Raw genomic sequence first — 20,505 nt, forward strand, 5'->3', positions numbered from 1 at the left:
CATTATGTTGCTTCTTAACAGAAAAAAACCAACTTTGTTATGGGTACAGATGGGTATCTCTAATGCAATCTTTTCTTCAAGTGATCTTAAGCCATAACAAGAAAATTTTCTTTTTATTTACTTTTTGCCTAATAACTAACATGAAAGTTGACAAAACTGATGTAGACTATTCAGATAGCGACCAGATGTTTTATCCAAATTAACACTCTTGTTATCTGCACAGACCTTTGAAGCATTTTGTCTGTAACTAGGCTCAACAACTTAATACACTCACTGTCAGAGAACCACACTATACCTGAAATGTGTCTTAGGTAGCAAATGTTGTATTAAATTGAAATTCGGAATGGAATTAGTCCTTACCTAACCAAAAAAATAAGAGCAGTTCAGGAAAATACCTGCTTCACCTGCTTCTTTGATGAAGATCTAAGGAGTGTTTAGCAAAGGCATGTAGTAGAAGGAAGAACAGGAACCAGCAGCTGCCTGCCTTCCATTAGTTTGAAAGGCGTTTGTTGTCACTTCTCTCGTGTCCATTTCCATGAAGCAGTTAATGCTGAGTATTTTTACAGCCTTGAACAGTGTTAATTCTTATTCTTGACAATTTAAAAAATAATATAATGTTGACACTTATCCAGATCTAATTCCCAACTAAGTAATTTTAAAACTAAATTATCTTCCTGCACATTCTATTTCATATGGTATTTGACCATGGCCATGTCTGTACCTTGTTACTGAAGGCATTTGTGTTAAGTGAAAAGGCCTTACCGGTACAGAGTTGAGGTTAGGTAAAAATGTGATTTTTTTTTTTTTTTAATTTATTTTTTTTAAATCATTATCAAAAGCAGAGCTGTGATTTTTTTTTTTTTTTAAATATATGATCTGGTAAAGTAGATACTATACAGGGAGAAATATAGTTGATAACTTTATTACATCATCCTAAAACACAAAACATTCACTATCGTCACTTCAGCATAAGTGAATACAGCTAGTTCAGGCTTACCCAGCATAGGCCCACTAAACTGGGCTGCTTTGTTTTAAGGACTAAAGCTGGAACAAGGACAGATACCTACTAACACCCAGCCAAAGCAAATATCAAGCTTTTCAATCAAGTTAAATGTAAGACTGATTCTACTAGCTAAATACAGTATTTCTTCATAATGAAACAGCTGTCTTTTATTGTGGTTCAATTAAAATTAATTTTTTGTATTACTCTCTCTGTATGTGAGCATACTTTGCTGTAGCATGTTGTGAGCATACTTCTGCTGTTTGAACGTTTGTTTAGAAAGTGCCCTTCCAGAGGACCCTGTTCACTGCTGCACTTTTGAGAAAGGAAAAAAATAAACTGCCTATCAAACTTCCTCTCTTTCTGTTACTAAACTTCAGTTAAACCTTTCCAAAGGATCAAGCTGTGTCACATTTCTAAAGACTGAATTCCTCATTTATAAGCCTGTTCTCTGCTGACTCCCCTGGTGCCTAACAATGGTCACAGGGAACCTTAGGTACAGTGTCTAGCAAGACAACACATGACTACTTCACACCAGGAAGAAACACTGAGGTGAGAGAACAAGTTAAACACAAGCTGTGCTTGCTCATATTTCCTTGGAAACTGATACAGTTGAATAGATGGAAAACTTGAATGAAAGAAACAATGGAGAAACTGCTGTTCATAATTAAAGGTGGTATGTTCTGCCTCTGGGAAAGAGGAAGAATAAAATCCTACATAAGGCTTTTTCCAAAATGGGAGCTGTGAGCAACAGTGAAATATGTGCTGCTTACTCACCTTAATCCCTGTTACAGAGCTGAATTCCTTGGATGATTCTGTGCAACTGTTTGAAGATACATACATAACTATTTTCTGAACTGTAGAAGAAGGTGATTTGGTACCTTTAACCTCTTTAAGTTTGAGGCTTTCACAAGCTTTTAAAAACGAGTATTACTCCATTGTGTTTTCATTTCTGCTTAACCATGTGGTATCAGTTTCACTTCTTGAGTGATAGAGCAGTCTTTCATTAAGTAGATAAGAATATTTAATGGCTGCTTGAAACAACACAGCTTTCTTTTGATGCACCAGCTTACGAAAACTTGAAAGTTCACTGTAGCACCACAAGAAAAGGCAGTTCTGTATTACCTAAATACACCTTCCCATCATGCTCAAAAACATCACTGACAGCCCATGTGACATTGCCATCAGGGTCATGGAAGCTTGCCACAATGTCTCCTTTGTTGTTTATTTTTAAGAACAAGCCATGTTTGTGAAGAAAGATGCTGTAGAATGAGAACGGAGTCACCTGTTTTAAAAAAATAAATACACAGTGTTAACACTTCATTCAAGGGAGGGGTGAACTGTGTGACTAGAAAGAAATGGCACTGCTAACATACTGCGTTCCATATGTTGCTCTTGTCAGATTCAGCTGTCACTTAATCTTTTGATAACATCCACTGGAGTGTGTCTAAAGCTGGCAGTCCAGTAATCACTCACTAATCTTAAAGTACAGTCAGTGCCTGCTTGCTCAAGAAGGTATGGATGTTGTTTGAACTTATTCCAGGTGCCAAAAGCCACCTGCTTTCTAAAAACAGGAATAAGAGGGACTTGATGGAGCAACTGAATCACTCACTTCAGTGTTTTTCGTGTGCAACTTCTAGGGAAAAAACAGCATGGTTCCTAGAAAAAGTGGCTTGATTAATCATAACCAGCTCCATGACTCTTGCTTGGCAAGAATGACTATGGGGAATTTTATTCCTGTCGCAAGATACTCATATTTTGTGTAAAGGGTTCTTCACCTGCCTTGACAGTATCATGTTGCTATAAACAAAGGGCTAAAAGTGTGCAACTATGGACTACTTTTGTCAATATTGATTTTTCTACTTCACAAAGGTGTTCTTGGTAAAACTGCTGTGGTTTAATATGTAAAAAAAGAAACCAATCCTCAAATATTCCAGGAAAATAAAAGTTAGTATGTGTTGGGATGCTGGCAGGTAAAGATGAAGCAGTTGTCTCTTGCATTTTCTAATGATGAACAAGTTCTTTCATACTTAAAAAAATCAACATAGTTGTGACTCAGATACTTAATACTACACAGTATCAAAGTTACCTTTGCAATAAATCTCTTCAGGAATGGATATGGTCCTAAAGCATCCAGAAAAGGAGAAAAGAAACTAGGAAAGTGTGTAGTAGATATTCCATCTCTGTATAAGCCTCTGTTTGATAATCTGATGTTGTCAGGATACCCAGGCAAGCTGTCCACAAAAACTTCTTTTTTTCCTGTGTTAACTCCACTCAACCAATAGCTGCAAAAGGGAATTTCGTATAGGCGTTATAGTGGCTGCTGCAAAATACAGCGAGCTTAACAGCATGGAAGATCCATCATTTTGGTTTGTGCAAGGAGTTCTTCAAACTACAGAGAAGGCCTCTGCAGGAAGTAATAAATGCAAAGAGGAATTCAACTTGAGTAACGATGCTTGGCCAAAACCATCATCTTTCTATATCTAACATAAACAGTATGCCCCTGTTCTATTAAAAAAATCTATTTATATGAAATGTGTCTGTTAAATGAAAACTAGTATGAAATTTGGCTTTAGAATTTCCATGCAATAAAAAACTCTTAAAACACTAACTTCGTTTAAAACGGGAAAAATGGGGTGTTACGCTAAACATCATAATCATGCAGTGACACTTGTCCTCTAGGGTCTGTTGAAACTGTAATAATGGAGATATCAGGATAACTAATTGAGTCTGAGGGAATTAGAGCCAACTATATCAGTAAACTGGTGTAAAAAACATTTGGCAGTGGAAAGAGCAATTGTTAAACTCTACCTAGAATTAGCTAGAATCTGTGACTCTTGCAATTGAAAAAAGTAATTTAGACCAAGTTTCCAATAGAGACTCTGTTAATTGTACATCTTCAGTTTACATTTTTAGAAAAATATCAGAAAAATCAGAAAAACAGAAAAATAAGAACATGAAAACCATGTCTACAAATTGATCTAAAACATGTAATATGTAGTACTTGATATCGAGGAGGAGAATGATGTTTAACATACCGTATGATTCTGCATATGCTGGTTTTTGCTATCAATATGTAATCTTCATAGGGAGTCAGCGCAATCCCGTTTGCCATGTACAAGCCACTGAGCACCGTTCTTCCTGTTCTTGTGACAGGGTCATAAGCCAAGAGGCAACCAAGACGGTTTGTTTCAATTACCTTAATCAATACATCAAATGAAAAACTAGGCTAGCAAAATACGTGGTTTAAATTAGAACAGAAAATACTCAGAAGCTCTATTAACGTGAATTAGATAAAAGCAGACTTTACAGAATGGCAGATGGCATCTTTATAAAAACAATAAGCTCACGCCACTAAAGGAGCAAAGGATTCCTGCTCATGTCACTTCCCAAGCTGATCACAACATTCTTGCCAAAACAGGAACATTAGGGTCATAAAGTCCAGAGATCAAAATTTGTTATTCTGCAGTTCCTGCTGTAGCAAAACATTGAGCCTGTCAGGCTTCTGTGAACAACTGCAACTTCTTCAAATCAAACCAAGAAGCATTCATGAGTGTTTTGCTAAAGCAAGTGAATAGCTAACATTTTACTTCTGATGTGAAATAATTTGAATAAGTTTCTTCTGCTAAAAATCTGCAGGGCAGCTTTGAATTATGTAAACATAAGCCCTGTGAAAAAGAAACTGCCTTTATGTTTGTCATTTGTACTGGCAACCCCTTGTCAAGTCTGAAATACTAAATGGCAAAGATGATGTATTACCAAACAATAATTTGGATAGCAAACAAGCAACGCATAAGAGATTTCAACTATTCTTTTCTTTTCCCCCCTTTAATAACTTGGATCTCAATTCCCATCCCTAAAATTAAATATATTTCCCTTTATGTGATTTTTCTCCTTGCTTAATTTTATGCACAGTTCTGGTAGTAAAGATGAGACTTAGTGTAAACTTTGTCTATGATTTCACTGAATTTCAGCTTTACAGACAGTTTGTTCTAGATGAAGTTTTACTTAAAGGCTATGACTACACAGAAAAGATACCTTCAAGTACACCAGCAATTTACTCCCCTGTATTTACTGCAGTGTAAGAGCACGCTTGCAGACAGATAGCAGGGAGAAACTACCATGCTGTACAAATCCAGACTGTAGTGTATCACATGACAATTTCTTCGGGTAGTCATACCCGGAGGTTTGGTTTTTTTTGGAAGAGCAGCTACAGAACAGCACACCCATCCTCTGCCTCAGGGCTCAAACTGGCTGCATTCATAGCATGCTTGGCTAAAACATGCAAGCACCATAAAAAAAATCTTGTCTCTTCTGCAGCCTAATACACGGTGCTACCAGCACAAGAATGAACACTTAAGCTGCCTGAACAAATGACTACAAAGATTACCTCTTGTCACCTCATATTTGTGATGTCGTCTTTCCCACTTGCTACTTGAATCCGTAAAATAAATCAAGTTTTTCTTTGATATTTCTAATTCATTTAGGAATTTGAAAGGCAGCCCATCCACACCTGGTTAATAAAAAAGACCACTGATGAAAATAAGTACAAACCCAAGTGTTCAAAATTATTCAGATCCACACAAGCTTAAGATTTCACACATTGCAATTCCAAAGCTCATAGTTAATGCTATCACTATCCTTAATTTGTCCTAGCTCCAATTTACTTTCACTTGCAGGGAAATACGTTCACGTTGCAGCTCAACATGACACATACCAAACCAAAAGCCTCTAACAAGTATCATTGCTTTTGTTTTCTTCTATTTTTAAAACAAATCTTAAAAATATAAAGCCAATGGGCTTTCAGTCAGCTCCACTCCCCGCACTCACCAGTACTGATCTCAACTAATTAAAGGGGCTTGATCTTCCAATTTATACATGAGCATGAGAACCGAAACCCAAGATCAATCTACTTCCCCACTAACTGTAGCATCACCTTGTTCACTCGATAGCAGGAGGGTTTTCTCTCCTGTCCTTGGATTGACTTTGTACAGGCCTAAATAAGAGTCCACCACAATCAAGTTACCATCCTGATCAATTCGGACTCCATGAGGCCGGCCACACACTGGTTCATAGTCTGGAGTTCCTGAGATACAAATAGGAGGATGTGTAAGACCAGGAAGTTGACAAAATGAGGATCCTGAAACGCAAAGGCTGAAAAAGCGCTAAACTATCGTCGTTGAATAAACCAGATCCCTAAAAGCTTCCTTAAACTGCCTCTAAAAGTAACCTACAAGGGAAGTGACAGTGTAATATCAATCTCTGTTCCTTGTTAGTTAAGAAAAAATTTGCTCCCAACCTTCAGAGAAATTCAGCTCTACTCTGTTTTTGCAGACAACTTTAAAGATGACTGAAGAACTGGTAGCATTACTAAATCAGTAAACAAAATGGATTAGCTGCTATTTAATTTATATCCCCCAAGTAAAAGATGGGAGAAAAAACCAAATTTTTAAGAAAGATTTAACTAACTACTTCCCTTCAACTGAGGAGCCACGGGTCACAATGAGAATCCTGTAAGTAATCCTCAGGTAAAACTACAATAACCAGATCTACCATGTTTAGTATTTTTATAAATGAATCATTTTCCTGAGAGCACTGAATCTAGTAAAGCTCAGCACCCTGCAGTTTTTGTGACCTAATGCCCTCTACTCTGAAATACATATTTTCCCCAAGTACTTCCAGAAAGCAAGGGACAACATCCACTAGAGCTGCAACACATCAGTAACACAAGCTGGCTGTATGACAGCTGCCAAAAAGTTAACAGCTGAGTGAGGCGATCATTTTGGTCTCATTTTTGGTTTCTTAACTCCCACATAGTCAGTTATTTACGTAAGACTCAAAGAAGTTCAGTAATCTTTGAGAATTCTTACCAATTCAGTGGAGACTAGCCCACGGAAAAGCATCTACACAGCTGTCACGTGTTTAGGAAACCACGCTAAAGCAAATCAGCTATTTTAATGGCCTGTCAGGGTAAAAACAAACATTTCAGTGTTTGTCTTCCTCATCTGCAAGTAAGGAAAGAAAATCCAAACATGCAGTCCAGTACCAGGACATGCTATTCTGAGTCTCTGATTCCCTCATAAAATTTGAACTGTTTCTAAAACACATTTGACCATGAGACAGGAAAATAATTGGATAAATTGGTGTCTTTAGACCATCCTTAAAGAGCTTTATATAGAAGGACTTCTGTAAAATGCTGTTCCTTATTTAAATGGCAATCCATGGCAAGTCTATTCTAAAGTCAGTCTCTAGGGCTAGAGAAGTGTGCTATTACATCTTAATCCCGCCTATGTTAGGGAAAGCTACACAAGAGAAGTAGGCTTCTCTTACAAATTGGCATAAAAGAACCAGAAAACATTAACAGCAGCTAAACCAGCACTACATTTTCTCATTCACTGACATTTACATCAACAAATTTCTTGTCATTTTCACATCAAAACGGTCACTCACCACATTCAGGCATATTCTGCCCCATTTGAGTAATGTAGTGCAGGTGGTCACCACTGATCATCCACAGCTTCCCATCCACAGTACCAGTGTAGATACTACCTTAAAGTAAGCATATTAGAAGAATGTTTTAAAAGGGACCAAGAGAAATAAAACTTACTATAAAAGGATATTCCTCATTATTGTGAGCCCTTCCTTCTTGCTCCTAATTTATATATTCTATGCACATACAAAACAAGAAGACAGAAAACCATACACCTTACTTTAAATATATATTTTATAAGGCAGAAAGAGCAATAATAAATTGGAAATTAGAAAAAATACTAATTGTTCATATGCTTATTTAAAATATAAACAGAATACATTGAAAACCTATCTTAAGACTCCTCTGGGTTATCAACAAAGGCATCAAGGATGGGATATTTTCACACTGTCAGTGAAAATCAGTGAAAGCATTAGCAGAGCTCACACCATCTACCTTTCTGTCCTGAGCATTCTGTCACATTATCATCTAGATAAAATGTTCAGTAGTCAAAAGGAAAACATTATAATGGCTGATCCAAAACAAGAAAGTAACCCTTTTCCGAGGACATTAAGAACTTCAGCAAAAAGTAAAACAAGTGTGGTTTTTATTTTGTTAAGCTGTAATGTTTTGCTTTGGTTTTGAACCAAAATAATACCAAAACTGTGTAAGTTTGCCTTAAAGGACTAAGCACTTCTTTTATTGGTTACCTGCTTAGTAGTTGCTTTCTCCTCTGCTTTTAAAGTGTTTAAATTAACAAGGCAAAAACCTCACAGGAAGTCTTCAAATCTTTTGACATAGCACTGTAACCCCAAAAACTTCTGTGTGGAGTATCAAAGGAAAACCACTAGCAGGGGTTAAGCTCCACCTTTGAAAAACAGCATCCTCCTACCTTTTGACTGGTCCAGGCTCTGAAATAGTACCACGCACATGAGCAAGCCTAGACTTACTGCTCAACAAAATGCACTTTTAGCATAAAGTCTGTTAACTGGAGACATTCTTTTGATTTGCCTTTTATTCACACAGATTGAACTAAAGTGGACGTTATTTTCTTTACATGTGCCTGCATATTCACCCTAGCCTTGTTTACATGTAAAAATGTCAGCTATCACTCGGCAACAGGTATTAAAAGACACTCCATTAAAGTTATGCTACCTTTCTGTGCCAGTATTACTCAAAACCACAGATTCTGACTTTGTCTAATGAGCACTTACTCCCGAGCAGATAAACAGATATAAAAACGTCAAGCATCTGCTCACTCACATCTATGGAAAAATGCTACAAGCAAATAGGACAGATTCTCAAAGTATCAGCTGTCAGATCCAGATTAAAAGAACTGTCTAGGATTACTGGCACACAGAAGACACCTGCTTACCCGAAGGGAGAACTTCAGAGCCACTGTTCAATACAACTTTGCCTGGGAAAAAACTGAGGCTGAACTTTGCTGCCATAAAATACACTGGCATTCTAATGCTGCCCCAGACATGTTGGAAACAGCTGAAATTTCTGATCACATACCAGATTCTGTATTTAAAGAGAGAAATCTTAGACTTGTAATGCTATTTTCTATCATGCTATGTCCTAGGCTATGATGCTATATTTAGATTTATATAGCTAGCACAAGTGGGTTTTACACTAGACTTCTCCCACGAGTATTTGTAGTAAAGTGAAGGCAAAATAGCACTACTCTAGTTACCCATAATATTCTTATTCATATGGAAAACAGCATTTACCTAAATCTGGCAACATCACCACAACACTTACTATAGCCTTGGTGATCTTGTATGATTTCAGCTGGCTGAATCCAGCCTCCTAAAACATCCTTAAATTCAGGAAAGATCCATGGTAGAATTAACACACATGAAAAATAGAACCAAAGGTACTACCAAAGGTGCTGTTTGATACAGCATCATGGACTCCGCAAAACACTAGTTGTGAACACTCCTCTTTCTGGAAGTTGTAGAGGAAGAGGTGGAGAACAAAAAGTGCGACAAAAAGACAATGTCAAACAGAACCTTTGAGGAAAGCAGGAAGGAAAGCACTTTGAGAAGACATTTGCTAGGAATGGGTGCCTCAGTGCAAGGTGCTGGGGTAGGCCCCTTCTAGGCCGATGCCGCTACGACTGAAAACGCTTCTAATGTCAGCTTGCACAATGGCAACCAAGAACGTCCCAGGTGATCACCTCTCACCTCTGCAGCACACAGTGCAAGATGGTATTTTTCAGGGAAACATGTCCTGGGCTAGTCAGTATTTCCTTGAAAAACACTATAGACCTGGCACCAGTGGTAAGGGAGGGTGTCTGATCTCTGGCTCAAACTGCTCTGAACTGGGAGTTGCCCATGTCCCTGTACTGGCTACTGCAGGAATCTAATTCCAAGCTGCTCTGAAAATATGTTTTTGAGAACTATGTAAATTTTAAACCAACTGCATTTGCCTCCCCTCTTTGGCTCCATGTTCAAGAACAGCTTTTGAAATAAGATAATGCTGAGCTCAGTAACTGAGCAGCAAATTAACACTGCTTTTGGAGACCTGAAATGGAAAAAAACCCAAGGCAAGCTTATCTCTAGTTCTGTGTCAAAAGTCCAAGCCTAGACTCAGTTGGAAGAATTCCCACAAAAAGGCTTCAGCTGTTTTTACATGCTACTTTTAAAGAATATGCCATTTCACACCTTTTAAAAGTGTATTTTAATACAACTTCTACATATTGCCAATTTGTGGGTCTGCTTTTTAATATAACAGTTAGACATTTGCTGTGTCTGTGGAAGCAGCAGATAACAAAATGTTCGAGGACATTTCCAGGAAAATATTTACAAATGTGAAGATACAGAAGAACATACGATTATCTTAACATTTTTGGATCAATCATTAGCAAACATTCCTATTTTTCTTTCTTTGGATTTAAACTTAAGTCCCCTTTTTTAATAACTTGACCAAGCAGATGTCTCAAATGTATAACGTGTAACAGATACACAACTTTATGCATTTGGAAGTTACCTACTTGCCTTCATCATCCACAGTAAAAGACTCAGGACCTTTCAGCTGTCCTGTGAAGATACTTCGTCCACTCTGAAGCTTTTCATTCACTTGCAATGATCCAACTAAAGCTGGAGGTAGGTTTTTAAAACTGCACCAAATAAATTATAAATAAGATATAAGAAACAATACAACATCAGACTATAAATTTATTTGAAGAGAAAGTAAAAGGATTTTATTCCAGAGATATTAACGAGGTATTATTTTTTTTAATAGTTTGTTTAAACTGTAGCTATTTGTTAAAAGTTACTTCAATCTAGTTTAACAACTCTGTGGAGCTTGCAGGCTCTGCTAAAAAGAATACAGATTTCTTAAGAACTGTTTGGTTGGTGTTTTGTTTCTGAACTCAATACAAACACCAACTGCCATAATTCCAGACAGTTTTAGTCCTTATCATTAGTCTGAGATCTACTAACAATCTGTCTACATACATGTAACAAATACTGCCCTGGTCAGCATTGTTTTGCTTGAAATTCACTTGTTTAAAAAGGTGCTTCCATTTTTCAGTTTTATAGGAGAAACACAATTTCTCCTGCATGTGAACTTAAGTGGCTTGCTTTGTTTGCTCCCGCAGGATGAAAAGCACAGGAAAAGTTTTGAAAGCACAAGTATTTCCCAACAAACACAAGTACACTATTGACCTTCAAAATGAAGCAAGGGAATGTACGTGAACGGCTCTGGATCAATAGGAGATGGTAAAAAGTAAATACTAGTGAAGGTAGCAAGGACTGCAGCTGGAAATCCCCATGCTGGGAACCTGGGAAGAAAAAAAACAACCAACTGTATACCCATGCACATCCCGGAGGGTGGGAGGGGAGTAAGTTTTTTTCCAAAAGTTAAAAACTTTCAGTGCTAAAAAACAAGACTAAAAGAGGACAGAGGAGACTGCAACCTGGTGCTCCCTTCCATGGAGAGGGGTGGCCCAGCTGCTCCATGGGCAGCACTGCCATCCTGCTCTGTGTCTGCACTGGAGCAACTCTGGTCTCCAGACAGGTGATCCAGCCCCTGAACCAGCCAAAACCCACAAGGTTTCTTTTACTGAATTATATTTCTAGTAGTACATAACTGCTGTAGGCAGACACACAAGACCAGTTACTTACACGGTGAGCAACTTTGCTGAGTCTAGTATCTTTTTACCAACCTTACCCTGAGTATTGCAATATTTGCTGTTAATGGGTTTTACCAAGTGCAGACATAGTCATGAGTTGGTTGTTGCACATACAAAGCTATGGGGTCCCAAACCACTACCACCTCCTCCGCTTCAGGGCCACAAAGCCCACAGAAGAGGATGAGAGAGACCAAAGCCAACAGCAAAGTAGCTCTGTTCTACCAGTTCCATGGGGATGACTGTTTTTAAGAAACACCAAACACAAAAGCCAGAAAATTAAATATACACGTTTTCAGATAAAACCATTAAAAAGCCTTTCAGGCATTTCCTGAGGAGGAAAGAGCTGGGTCTCACCTCCAGCCCAGAACACTTCCTCACTGTATTTGCCTCGTGTTTTTGCAAGAGATTTTTTGGGGTTTTTTTTTAATAGCCCATGGGCTATCTTACCCAACCCAGGTGGGACAGGACCCACTACGAGCCCGCGGCTCAGCTCCCTTCATGGCGGAGGCGGCGCCGTGAGAGGGGAGGTAAGCCCCGCTCCGCCCCCGCCCGCAGTCTTCGTGAGATAAAAAACATGGCGAGCTGGCTGCCCTCGGCACTCTCCGCTTCCCGTCCGGGAGAGACCTCTTCTCACACATCGCCACCATCGCCCTTCTCCCTCCCACGGAGCCCAGCGCTTACATGGCGACACGGCGGCGGGCCCCACGCCTCGGAGGACGGATCGGCCGTGGGCAGGCCGCCCGCCCTCCTCAGGGAGGAGGCAGCGCCGGCGGCGGGAATTGCTCCCCTCAGCACCGCCCGGGCGGGAAACGGGAGCGGCTTCTTGTCCGCCGCTCCGGAGGAGGGTGTGAGGTAAATGTAGGAAAGAAAATGGTAAATTTCAAGGTATATGTGCAAATTTAAAAGTATTTTTGTTGTTTGTTTGGCGTTTTTTTGTTGGGTTTTTTCCTTCTTGTATTATAAGAAAATAGGTTTGTGTTCGTTTTCCTGTATTATTCTTCTTCACCAAAATCGGGAAATAAGTTTTTATATATATATATACACACACATACATACACACACACACACATACACACAAAACAAAAAACCAAAAACCCACCAACCAAGTATGACACAACACACGCACTGAAAAGTACCTGTTGTTCCAGGCAAACCTTAACTTACGCTTAAGGCAAGCTGTTATCTCCCCACACAATTTATTGCTATAAGGAAGTTTCATTCAGCATCAAAGTGATCACAACTTGAGCTCCAGGTAATAGAAAAAAATAAACACACATCACATCACTAAGTATTGCCAACTTCAACTTTAATAATGGAACCATCACTTTTTTTGCCATTTCAGTAATAACTTTAAGGGGAATAAAAACTTCCCTACAAAAATAAAACTAAGCTTGTCAAAATTATAAATAGTTTAAATGTTTGTTTTTAAAGACATACAATTTAATGTTTCCCTGCATTCCCCCCCACCCATATCATTTAATCATTCTGGTACCATCATATAATGAAATATGAAAACAGTTTTACAACAAAAGCTTTGACAGTTCAATTTGATGCTAAAATTGAAAACGGAAAAACTGACTAAGCATGACCATTTCTTTTAAATTAAAGCTGCTGCAATTGCCAGTGTGTAAAAAAATTAGCCCCCCCCACGACACCTTAACAATAATTAACCGTGAACTAAGACAAAATTAAAATAGAAGTTTATTTTGGTCCCCCACCCCCACCCCCTTCACCCCAAATCAAGACTCATAGTGCATACAACACTGATTGAGGTTTTTGGCTAAAGTAAATGCAGATGTGCCTACTTAAAAGACTGATAGTTCAGTTCAAGTAAAAACAAAATTCACATATTTTTATACTCCACTTCTAGACTCAAACAGTGTTTAAATCTGAGCAACAAATGGTTCGATATTGACAGCGATTATGTAATGATTACATAGTTATGGGCAGATACGTAAATAAAGTAGATGTTAACAGAATACCCACCAACATGCTGCTGCATTCATAGAAAAACAAGTTTTAACAAAACATAAAAGCATTCCCTGAACCATTATAAAGTGTCTCACTTGAGGATAACGTTACTAAGTCACACATGCACTACAATGTTACATGTGAAATTAAAAAACAAACAGGTTATGCCTTATATATACTTTATAGTTAGTCCTACTCTTAATTTCTCTTAACACTTTAAAACATTATGATTGTCTCATTAAGTTCGCAAATTCTTTTTACCAAAAAGTCCTGTGAAGAGTTTAAAAACAAACAAAGTCCTACTAAGGAAAGGAAACAAAGGCACAATGACATCAAATTAAGGGGAAGAACAGAAGCATCTTGGAGTGTCACACAGTATCCATTAGATGTCACCAAAGTTTTAACAATTCCTTGGGAATTTAAAACAAACACCCTGCGAGCAGAGGGAAAAAAAAAATCCCAGCAACTTCTGCTGCTCTTAAATCATTAGTACCTCCACCCCCCACCTCCCAACATATAACTCATTTCCTCTCTGGCATTATAATGACTAAAGTATCAGTTACTCAAATCTGCCTCATGCTTCTATTGCACACCCACTTCTTTGGTTTCTTTTGAACGTGCTTTTTTAGATAAATAACTCTGAAAGAACAACAACTATATTTACAGTAAAGTAAAAAGTTTCTTGCTACATTTTTCCTACTTTAAATCAAGTAAATCAGCAGTCTTCAGAATTTGGTAAACCAGTTTTTCAATTAAGAATTTAAAAACCGTAAGGAGAAAACCTTCTGAATTACCAAAAATTAAGCTCAGTCACCAACAGAGCCAATAAATGTAAATTTTCTGTTAAGTTGGAAACATGAATAAGAAATTCTACTTTCTTTGCCTGACTGAGCCTTTAACAAACAAAGAAGCAGAGGAAGCTATTTTTGTCTTTCAGATATGACAATTTAAAATTATCCAGCCTAAAATGGATCGCTGAGACAGAGGAAAAATCTGACTTACAATGAAGACCAAATGCATCTGCAGTTATAGCTTATGTCTAAGCACTCACTAGCTGAGCATTTCTCACAGAGTTATCCGAGACTACTTATCGTCCCCTTCTCAGAATTCAAGTAAGCAGCCACCTTTTAGCTTCGCTGCACTTCTCAACCCCCTGTTACACATTTATGGAACCAGCTTCTCCAATTACGATTTGTACGTGCAGCTCCCTTTCCATTCTTATTTAGCTTTTGCCTCTCATTCTTTCCCACTATTTCTATTATCTTTATTTCTTTTCCAGTGTGGATTTATGCAGTTAAAAAAACATAAAACTTATTCACAATATTATAACATCCTAAAACTTTAATCTTGTAGAATTACTATTTCAATTTTCCTCTGTATAAATACTATTTCCATTTAAAACCAGCTCTCCTGTCATCTATTAGAGTTCTCCTCGCTCACCTCTTGCCTTCTTTTCAACTTCCTCTTTACCCTCTCTCCAGAAAGAGCACTTTAAAGCCTTCCACAAATTTCACAGAACAAACCACAGGATCTCATATGCCTTCCATCTCTAACGGTTCTCTCACAAATTATACAGTAACTATTGGAAAACAGAAAGGTAGTGCAAATCAATTTAATCTCAAAGATAGTGCTCCAACTAATTCTTGTCTCGACAGTTTAATTCATCTTTTAACCCACCAATTTGCACATCCTTACTTGTAAAGCTACCATTAAAGCAAAGAAGAAAAAAAAAATAAAATCTTCATTCATAGCATCCTAGAAAACTGATTACAGTTTCACGGCTTGCACCAAGGTAACTTGGAAAACTCTCTAGGCACGCGGAGGGTTGCAAACTGATGCACGAACATGCAGAATCCCTTACTTGTGGGTGCAAGACGCTAAGTGACCTGGTTTACGGAACTAAGTCTATAGCAAAATTCAGGTACCCTGGCATCACAAAACAGTCTTCTGAATAAAGAAAACTACTCTCTGCTGCTCTTTGTATGTTGGGTTTGGCATGCTATACTGACATTTGGTAGCGTGCATTTTCCTGAGTGTCCTTTGGCCCCCTTTTAACCAGGTTTCCACACCCCGCCAAGGGCTTCTTCAAGTTTGTCTCTGTAAGCTGCGTAACGCTTCTTTAAGATTTGCAGTTGCTCATTTTCCTCTTTGTCCAGTATACGCAAGAAGTTTTGCAGTTCAGGAATAGTAAAAGCTTCCCACTGGAAAAAGAGAAAAGGATGGACAAGATGAACAGAAAATACACAAACAATTTATAGATACACTATTTTTAAACAAAACCTCAGACGCTCAAAACAATTTTAAGCTGAAACAGTACTGGGCATCTTCCTTGCAAATCTTAGGGATCTGAAAACACTTTACTATTTAAAACTGTTTTTTAGTCTGCAAGTAACAACAGGTCAATCCAACCACAAACAAAATGTTTGCAAAAAGCACAAAGTAAATATCAAAAGAAAAAAAAAAATCTGCTTCCAAAAAATGGATCATCTCGTCAACACGGATCAAACAGGAGCCCACTCATCCATGAAGTTACACACGCAAAGCCAGCAGGAGTGTAACATACCATGACTTCTCCAGTTTCATGCTCACGTAGAACAAAACTGAGCATTTCTGTTCTGGGGCCTGCCACCAAACGCAAGTAGAGGGGATGTTCTCGGTCTGACAGCTTGCATGTATAAACTGCAGAAGAAGAAAATCACAGTAATTATCATTTTTAGTAATGATGTTTCATATGCTTTGAATGATTAATGCTAGCTAATGTCAGAAAATTTCAGAGATAGGCATGTGTAGCCACAAAATTTACACATTCTACATATTAGTCTACATACTGGTTTTGAGCAAATGAGTTTTAGGGAGAGGCTGAGGATGACTGATGGTAACAGTGCAACATCACATTCACATAGGAATGAAATGTCCTCCAGTCAACACAGTACACCATCTGAATACATGCAGGGGGGAAAAACACAACACAGATCTGTTGCTATAACTAAGCATCTGAGACATCAGAGCTGCAGTATCACCATTCTGATACCTTTCCACTGAAAATCTCATACACAAAGTCTACGAGACAACTCCGCCTGCCTGACACGGTTGGCGCGGCTGACAGCCAGCAACATCTGAACTTCTGAAACTGCTCTCAACGTCCATGGAAGAAGGCAGATTCTAAGTGCAAGAACACAGCGTTGGCAAAACGCGCTTTTCACTAAAAATACCTTTTGCTTCTCTGGTACTTCCAAACACAACAGACACCACACTTGTAACAGCAGTCAGCGCACTGGGAGAGCCACGTGCACGAGTTAACACACATGAACACAGTGCATGTGTCCATGGTGCTCGTCACCTCAAGAGCTGTCAGCCGATTCAGGGACTTTAAGTATCATGAACACCATGGTTTCTTTTTTCAAAAATCTGCCCTGCAACTTAATCTCAAAAATCTGCAGTATATCAGGCTAGATGATAGGGGGGTATATTAAATAACACATAACAGATTGCGAGGCACAGGAGATCTGTGTAGCTGGTTTAATAGGTTACTTGATCTTTTGTGAATTATCCTGAATACCCCCAAGTCATTTACTGTCTTACACATGCTGCTTTTCACAAAAAGACAAGACAGACCAAAACTGTCACCTCCATTTACCTGGGTTCTTCCACCCTGCTTATTTCAAGTATTTCTATAGCACAACTCCCTCCCCAAACTCCTTCACTACCAAAACCCTAACTTATACCTTGGTCTTCCTTGTGACAGCGTTTATAAAGTGCAAACTTCGCAGGGTTGTCAGCCACCAGAAACTTTCTGAGCAAGGCCTCAATAACTTCACGCACAGTATTGGTGCTGCTGATGTGGAGGGTATTCACGCAGCCATCGGGCAAGTAAAAAGCAGTTTCGTTATTGGCGTGAGCGCTCCTCCCCTGGCTCTGGGAAGACTGCACAGTGATGGGTCTGCATAGTTCCATCTGAACTTTGATGAAGCCAGTGTAAATCCCATTCGCGTTCTGCAACAGGAGGAAAACATCGAACTCTTAAAATCAGCCATGACAAGGTGTGACATACTGGTGGAGTGGGCAGACCAAAATGGTCACAGTGAACACAATTTCAGTACCACTGTAATACGTGATGTCTCATAGGGAAGATACTGTTTCAATCACTCAGACATTTAGTCTCTCTGGTATTTTCTGCTGAATCTTAATCTTTTTCTTAATTAGAACTACTGAATTCTGTGACTATTAGGATCTCTTCAAGCAAAAGGCACTACAAACCAGTGGTAAGTTTTCACATTAGGAAACAATTACAGAGTGAAATAGACCACTAACACACATCTCTAACAATACATTTTATGCACAAATACAGAAATTATCTCCCATGTATTAGCTGTGCTTGTCGAACTAGTCTAAGGCATTTAGATGCTCAAACCCTGTTGCAATTCAAAAAGAACCAGAATAAATGCCAATCTAATCAACATTTCAAATTATTTATTTCAGTTGCTTCTGAAAGATAAGATAGTAAAATTGTTCAAACCTTGCCGAGCTAGAAAACTTTAGGCAATCTGGGTTTAGGCACAGTAAGTCCCAACCCACGTGCAAACACACAAATCTTTTTAGTACGCAGTCGTACTTATATGGCTTAGGATATAATGGAATTTCAAAATTTCCCTCTACTGTACACCCACAGGAATACATAGTATTATCAGAAAAACGTGGAAAATGCAACAACTGAATAACAGCTTGCTAGGCAGAGAGATGTGAATTTTGTTCGTATGGTCTGCAGCAGCCCGGACTGAGTCTTAGACCTGCTCCCTAACCCTTGGAAATGAAGTATCTCCATGCATTGCATTGTCTGTGGTGTCTGCGTTATGGTGGTAGGGGTGCAAAGGAAGCCTCCTCATGCTGAAAACCTTTATGACTACAAACTAGGACTCCCATAATAAATATTGCATGTTTCAACTTTTCTCATTGGTTGAGCATCTGTATCAGACAGATGCTTGACAAAAATTCCTACATAAACAGGATAAATATATCTTCATCTTTACCAGCTGAGGGTTTTCATCTAACAAATTTACATCTTAGTGTCAACTGAGAGTTTATCTTAAACACATTTCAAATGACATTTTTCTACTAGTTTGTTTTAATTCATGTAAAGAGAACTATGTGGATAAAGACATTTCAGACGCGAGATTTAATTTCCAGATCTAAAAAAGAGCCTCTTACAAAGCCATTAAAACAGACAGTTACATATATAACATGCTGAGACAAAAATGGTTCACAATGCACTACAAAGTTACAGTTCAATTGCTCCCATTAAAAAATACAGGAATCCTATGCAAAACTTACCAAGGTCATCTTTAATTTATCAGTGACAGATGAATTATAGCTTTGTATCTTCTCTTTAACTTCTTCTTTACTGAGATAAACATGAGGTTCTCTCTCCTTCTGAACATCCTTCAAAAACAACAGACAGCAGTTTTAGAAAACAAAGTAAAAAACAACTCTCTTACGACTTTGGATAGGAGCATTCTTAGTCCAAATGGTAATTATTCTGCAGAGGCTCAACATTCAGTAATCAGCTATACAGCAATAGAAAGGATTAACGACTTAGGCAAGTCAAACAGAACACTTGGATTGAATGGAGAGGTTACATCAACACACCCAAAGACACTTGTGTCCTTTTTTTGCCAACTGTTCTCATTCAAATATTCATCAGCAGTGTATAAATAAAACAGCTCGGCTCATTTCATGGCTTCACGTGCTCATGTCAATGCTAAGCAATATTGTGAAGAATACAGTTGCAATTTTCATGAAATACTACTCGGGGCAAAAAATTGGTATTTCTAAACAAATTAAGAAAATACATGGAAAGAGCAGCACGTACCAACCAGTAACACCAATGAACCCTGTGTGTGCCAGCAACGTGGGACCATCCCAGCATTCTGAGGTGACAGCCAGCTGTTACGTGCAAGGGTCACTGATCGCTAGCGGAACCACCACAAGTATCTCTAGCTGTATAGTGTTACACTGAACTCGTGTTTTTCCACCGGGAAGGCCCTATTAGATTTTTCAACCACTGCTTTTACAAGCTTGCTACGGATCTTACATGCAGCAGTAAAACCAGTCCCTGGAGTTGGATTTTATCCAAACGAACATTTGTTCCCAATCCGTATTCCTGCAGCAAACCAGCGTTATAAATACACTCCGGTTTCCACTGCTTGCACAAATGCCATATATAGTACAAAAACGTTTCAGCTCTCAGCTTTAATGATTTAACACTTCACTTAGAAAGGGAGAAGCTTTGAAGAAGCCTGCAGCTTTCAGGGTACATCTGGACACAGGAACATACATTCACTGTACGGACAAACCGCCAACGCACAGCGTTTCGATCTGTCCTCACAAGCACATCCCAGCAGAGCTGATCCTAAGAGAGGATTTCCCGGACTTCAGTGGCCAGTCCTGTATCACAGCCTTTTGGACACACCACTCTGCATACACCTCTGTAGGCACTTCAGTTTGCCAGAAACAACCCCAAAGAGGAGCACATCTGGTGTGGAACTCGTAAGTTTCCATCTGCCAGAAAAGGTCTGCAGAAGTTTTTCTGTCTCCTAATTTAAAACCAGCTAGTTTTAGCTCTTCAGGTCTTAGTTTTGCTTTTCCTATATGGTATTTTACTAAATGACATGCTGGAGCAGACTTTTTTCCCATAGCTATAAAAAGAAAGGTGTGGTCTGAGTAGAGATCTGGAAGCCAGAAGCCTTGAGTTCTGATCTGGGCTCAGATACTGATTTCACAGAGAAAATACCTTTATTTCACAGATCAGGAAACCGAGGCAAAAAGGACCACCAGCCACATACAACACTCCTGTTAGCTCCTTGAGCACAACTCTAAGATTGTGTAGCATCTTGCACAGTTGCCAGACCCTACCTAATCTACTACAAA

General features: G+C 38.7%; 2 protein-coding genes across 2 annotated transcripts; both read right to left on the reverse strand.

Moving 5' to 3' along the window:
• Positions 1–2,087: 2,087 nt before the first annotated feature.
• Positions 2,088–12,257, reverse strand: LOC104546052 (adipocyte plasma membrane-associated protein-like). Its single transcript, XM_010191342.1, has 9 exons — positions 12,058–12,257; positions 11,170–11,259; positions 10,468–10,593; positions 7,451–7,545; positions 5,937–6,086; positions 5,401–5,513; positions 4,039–4,199; positions 3,090–3,285; positions 2,088–2,285 (listed from the first exon to the last, which is right to left on the reverse strand). Exons 1-9 carry the CDS (start codon positions 12,255–12,257, stop codon positions 2,088–2,090), a joined length of 1,329 nt encoding a protein of 442 aa, XP_010189644.1.
• Positions 12,258–14,869: 2,612 nt separating this feature from the next.
• RASSF3 (Ras association (RalGDS/AF-6) domain family member 3) lies at positions 14,870–19,017 on the reverse strand (the record flags this gene model as incomplete). Its single annotated transcript, XM_010191343.1, has 4 exons — positions 14,870–15,782; positions 16,145–16,260; positions 17,307–17,574; positions 18,910–19,017. Coding segments are annotated over 4 exons (642 nt in total), but the record flags the coding sequence as incomplete, so codon positions are not given.
• Between the last annotated feature and the right edge of the window lie 1,488 nt (positions 19,018–20,505).

Source organism: Mesitornis unicolor, unplaced genomic scaffold (genome assembly GCF_000695765.1).
Source record: "Mesitornis unicolor isolate BGI_N332 unplaced genomic scaffold, ASM69576v1 scaffold11379, whole genome shotgun sequence".
In the NCBI taxonomy this organism is placed as follows: Eukaryota; Metazoa; Chordata; class Aves; order Mesitornithiformes; family Mesitornithidae; genus Mesitornis; species Mesitornis unicolor.

Excerpts from the sequence above, each read along its gene's own strand:
- LOC104546052 (XM_010191342.1), bottom strand. The coding sequence starts at position 12,257 with ATGGTGGCGATGTGTGAGAAGAGGTCTCTCCCGGACGGGAAGCGGAGA. Across the intron at positions 7,546-10,467 it reads ACTGTGGATGATGAAGGCAA|TATCTACACTGGTACTGTGG; the intron begins GTAGGTAACTTC and ends ACTTTAAGGTAG. Across the intron at positions 3,286-4,038 it reads AGCATATGCAGAATCATACG|CTATTGGTTGAGTGGAGTTA; the intron begins GTATGTTAAACA and ends TCCCTTTTGCAG.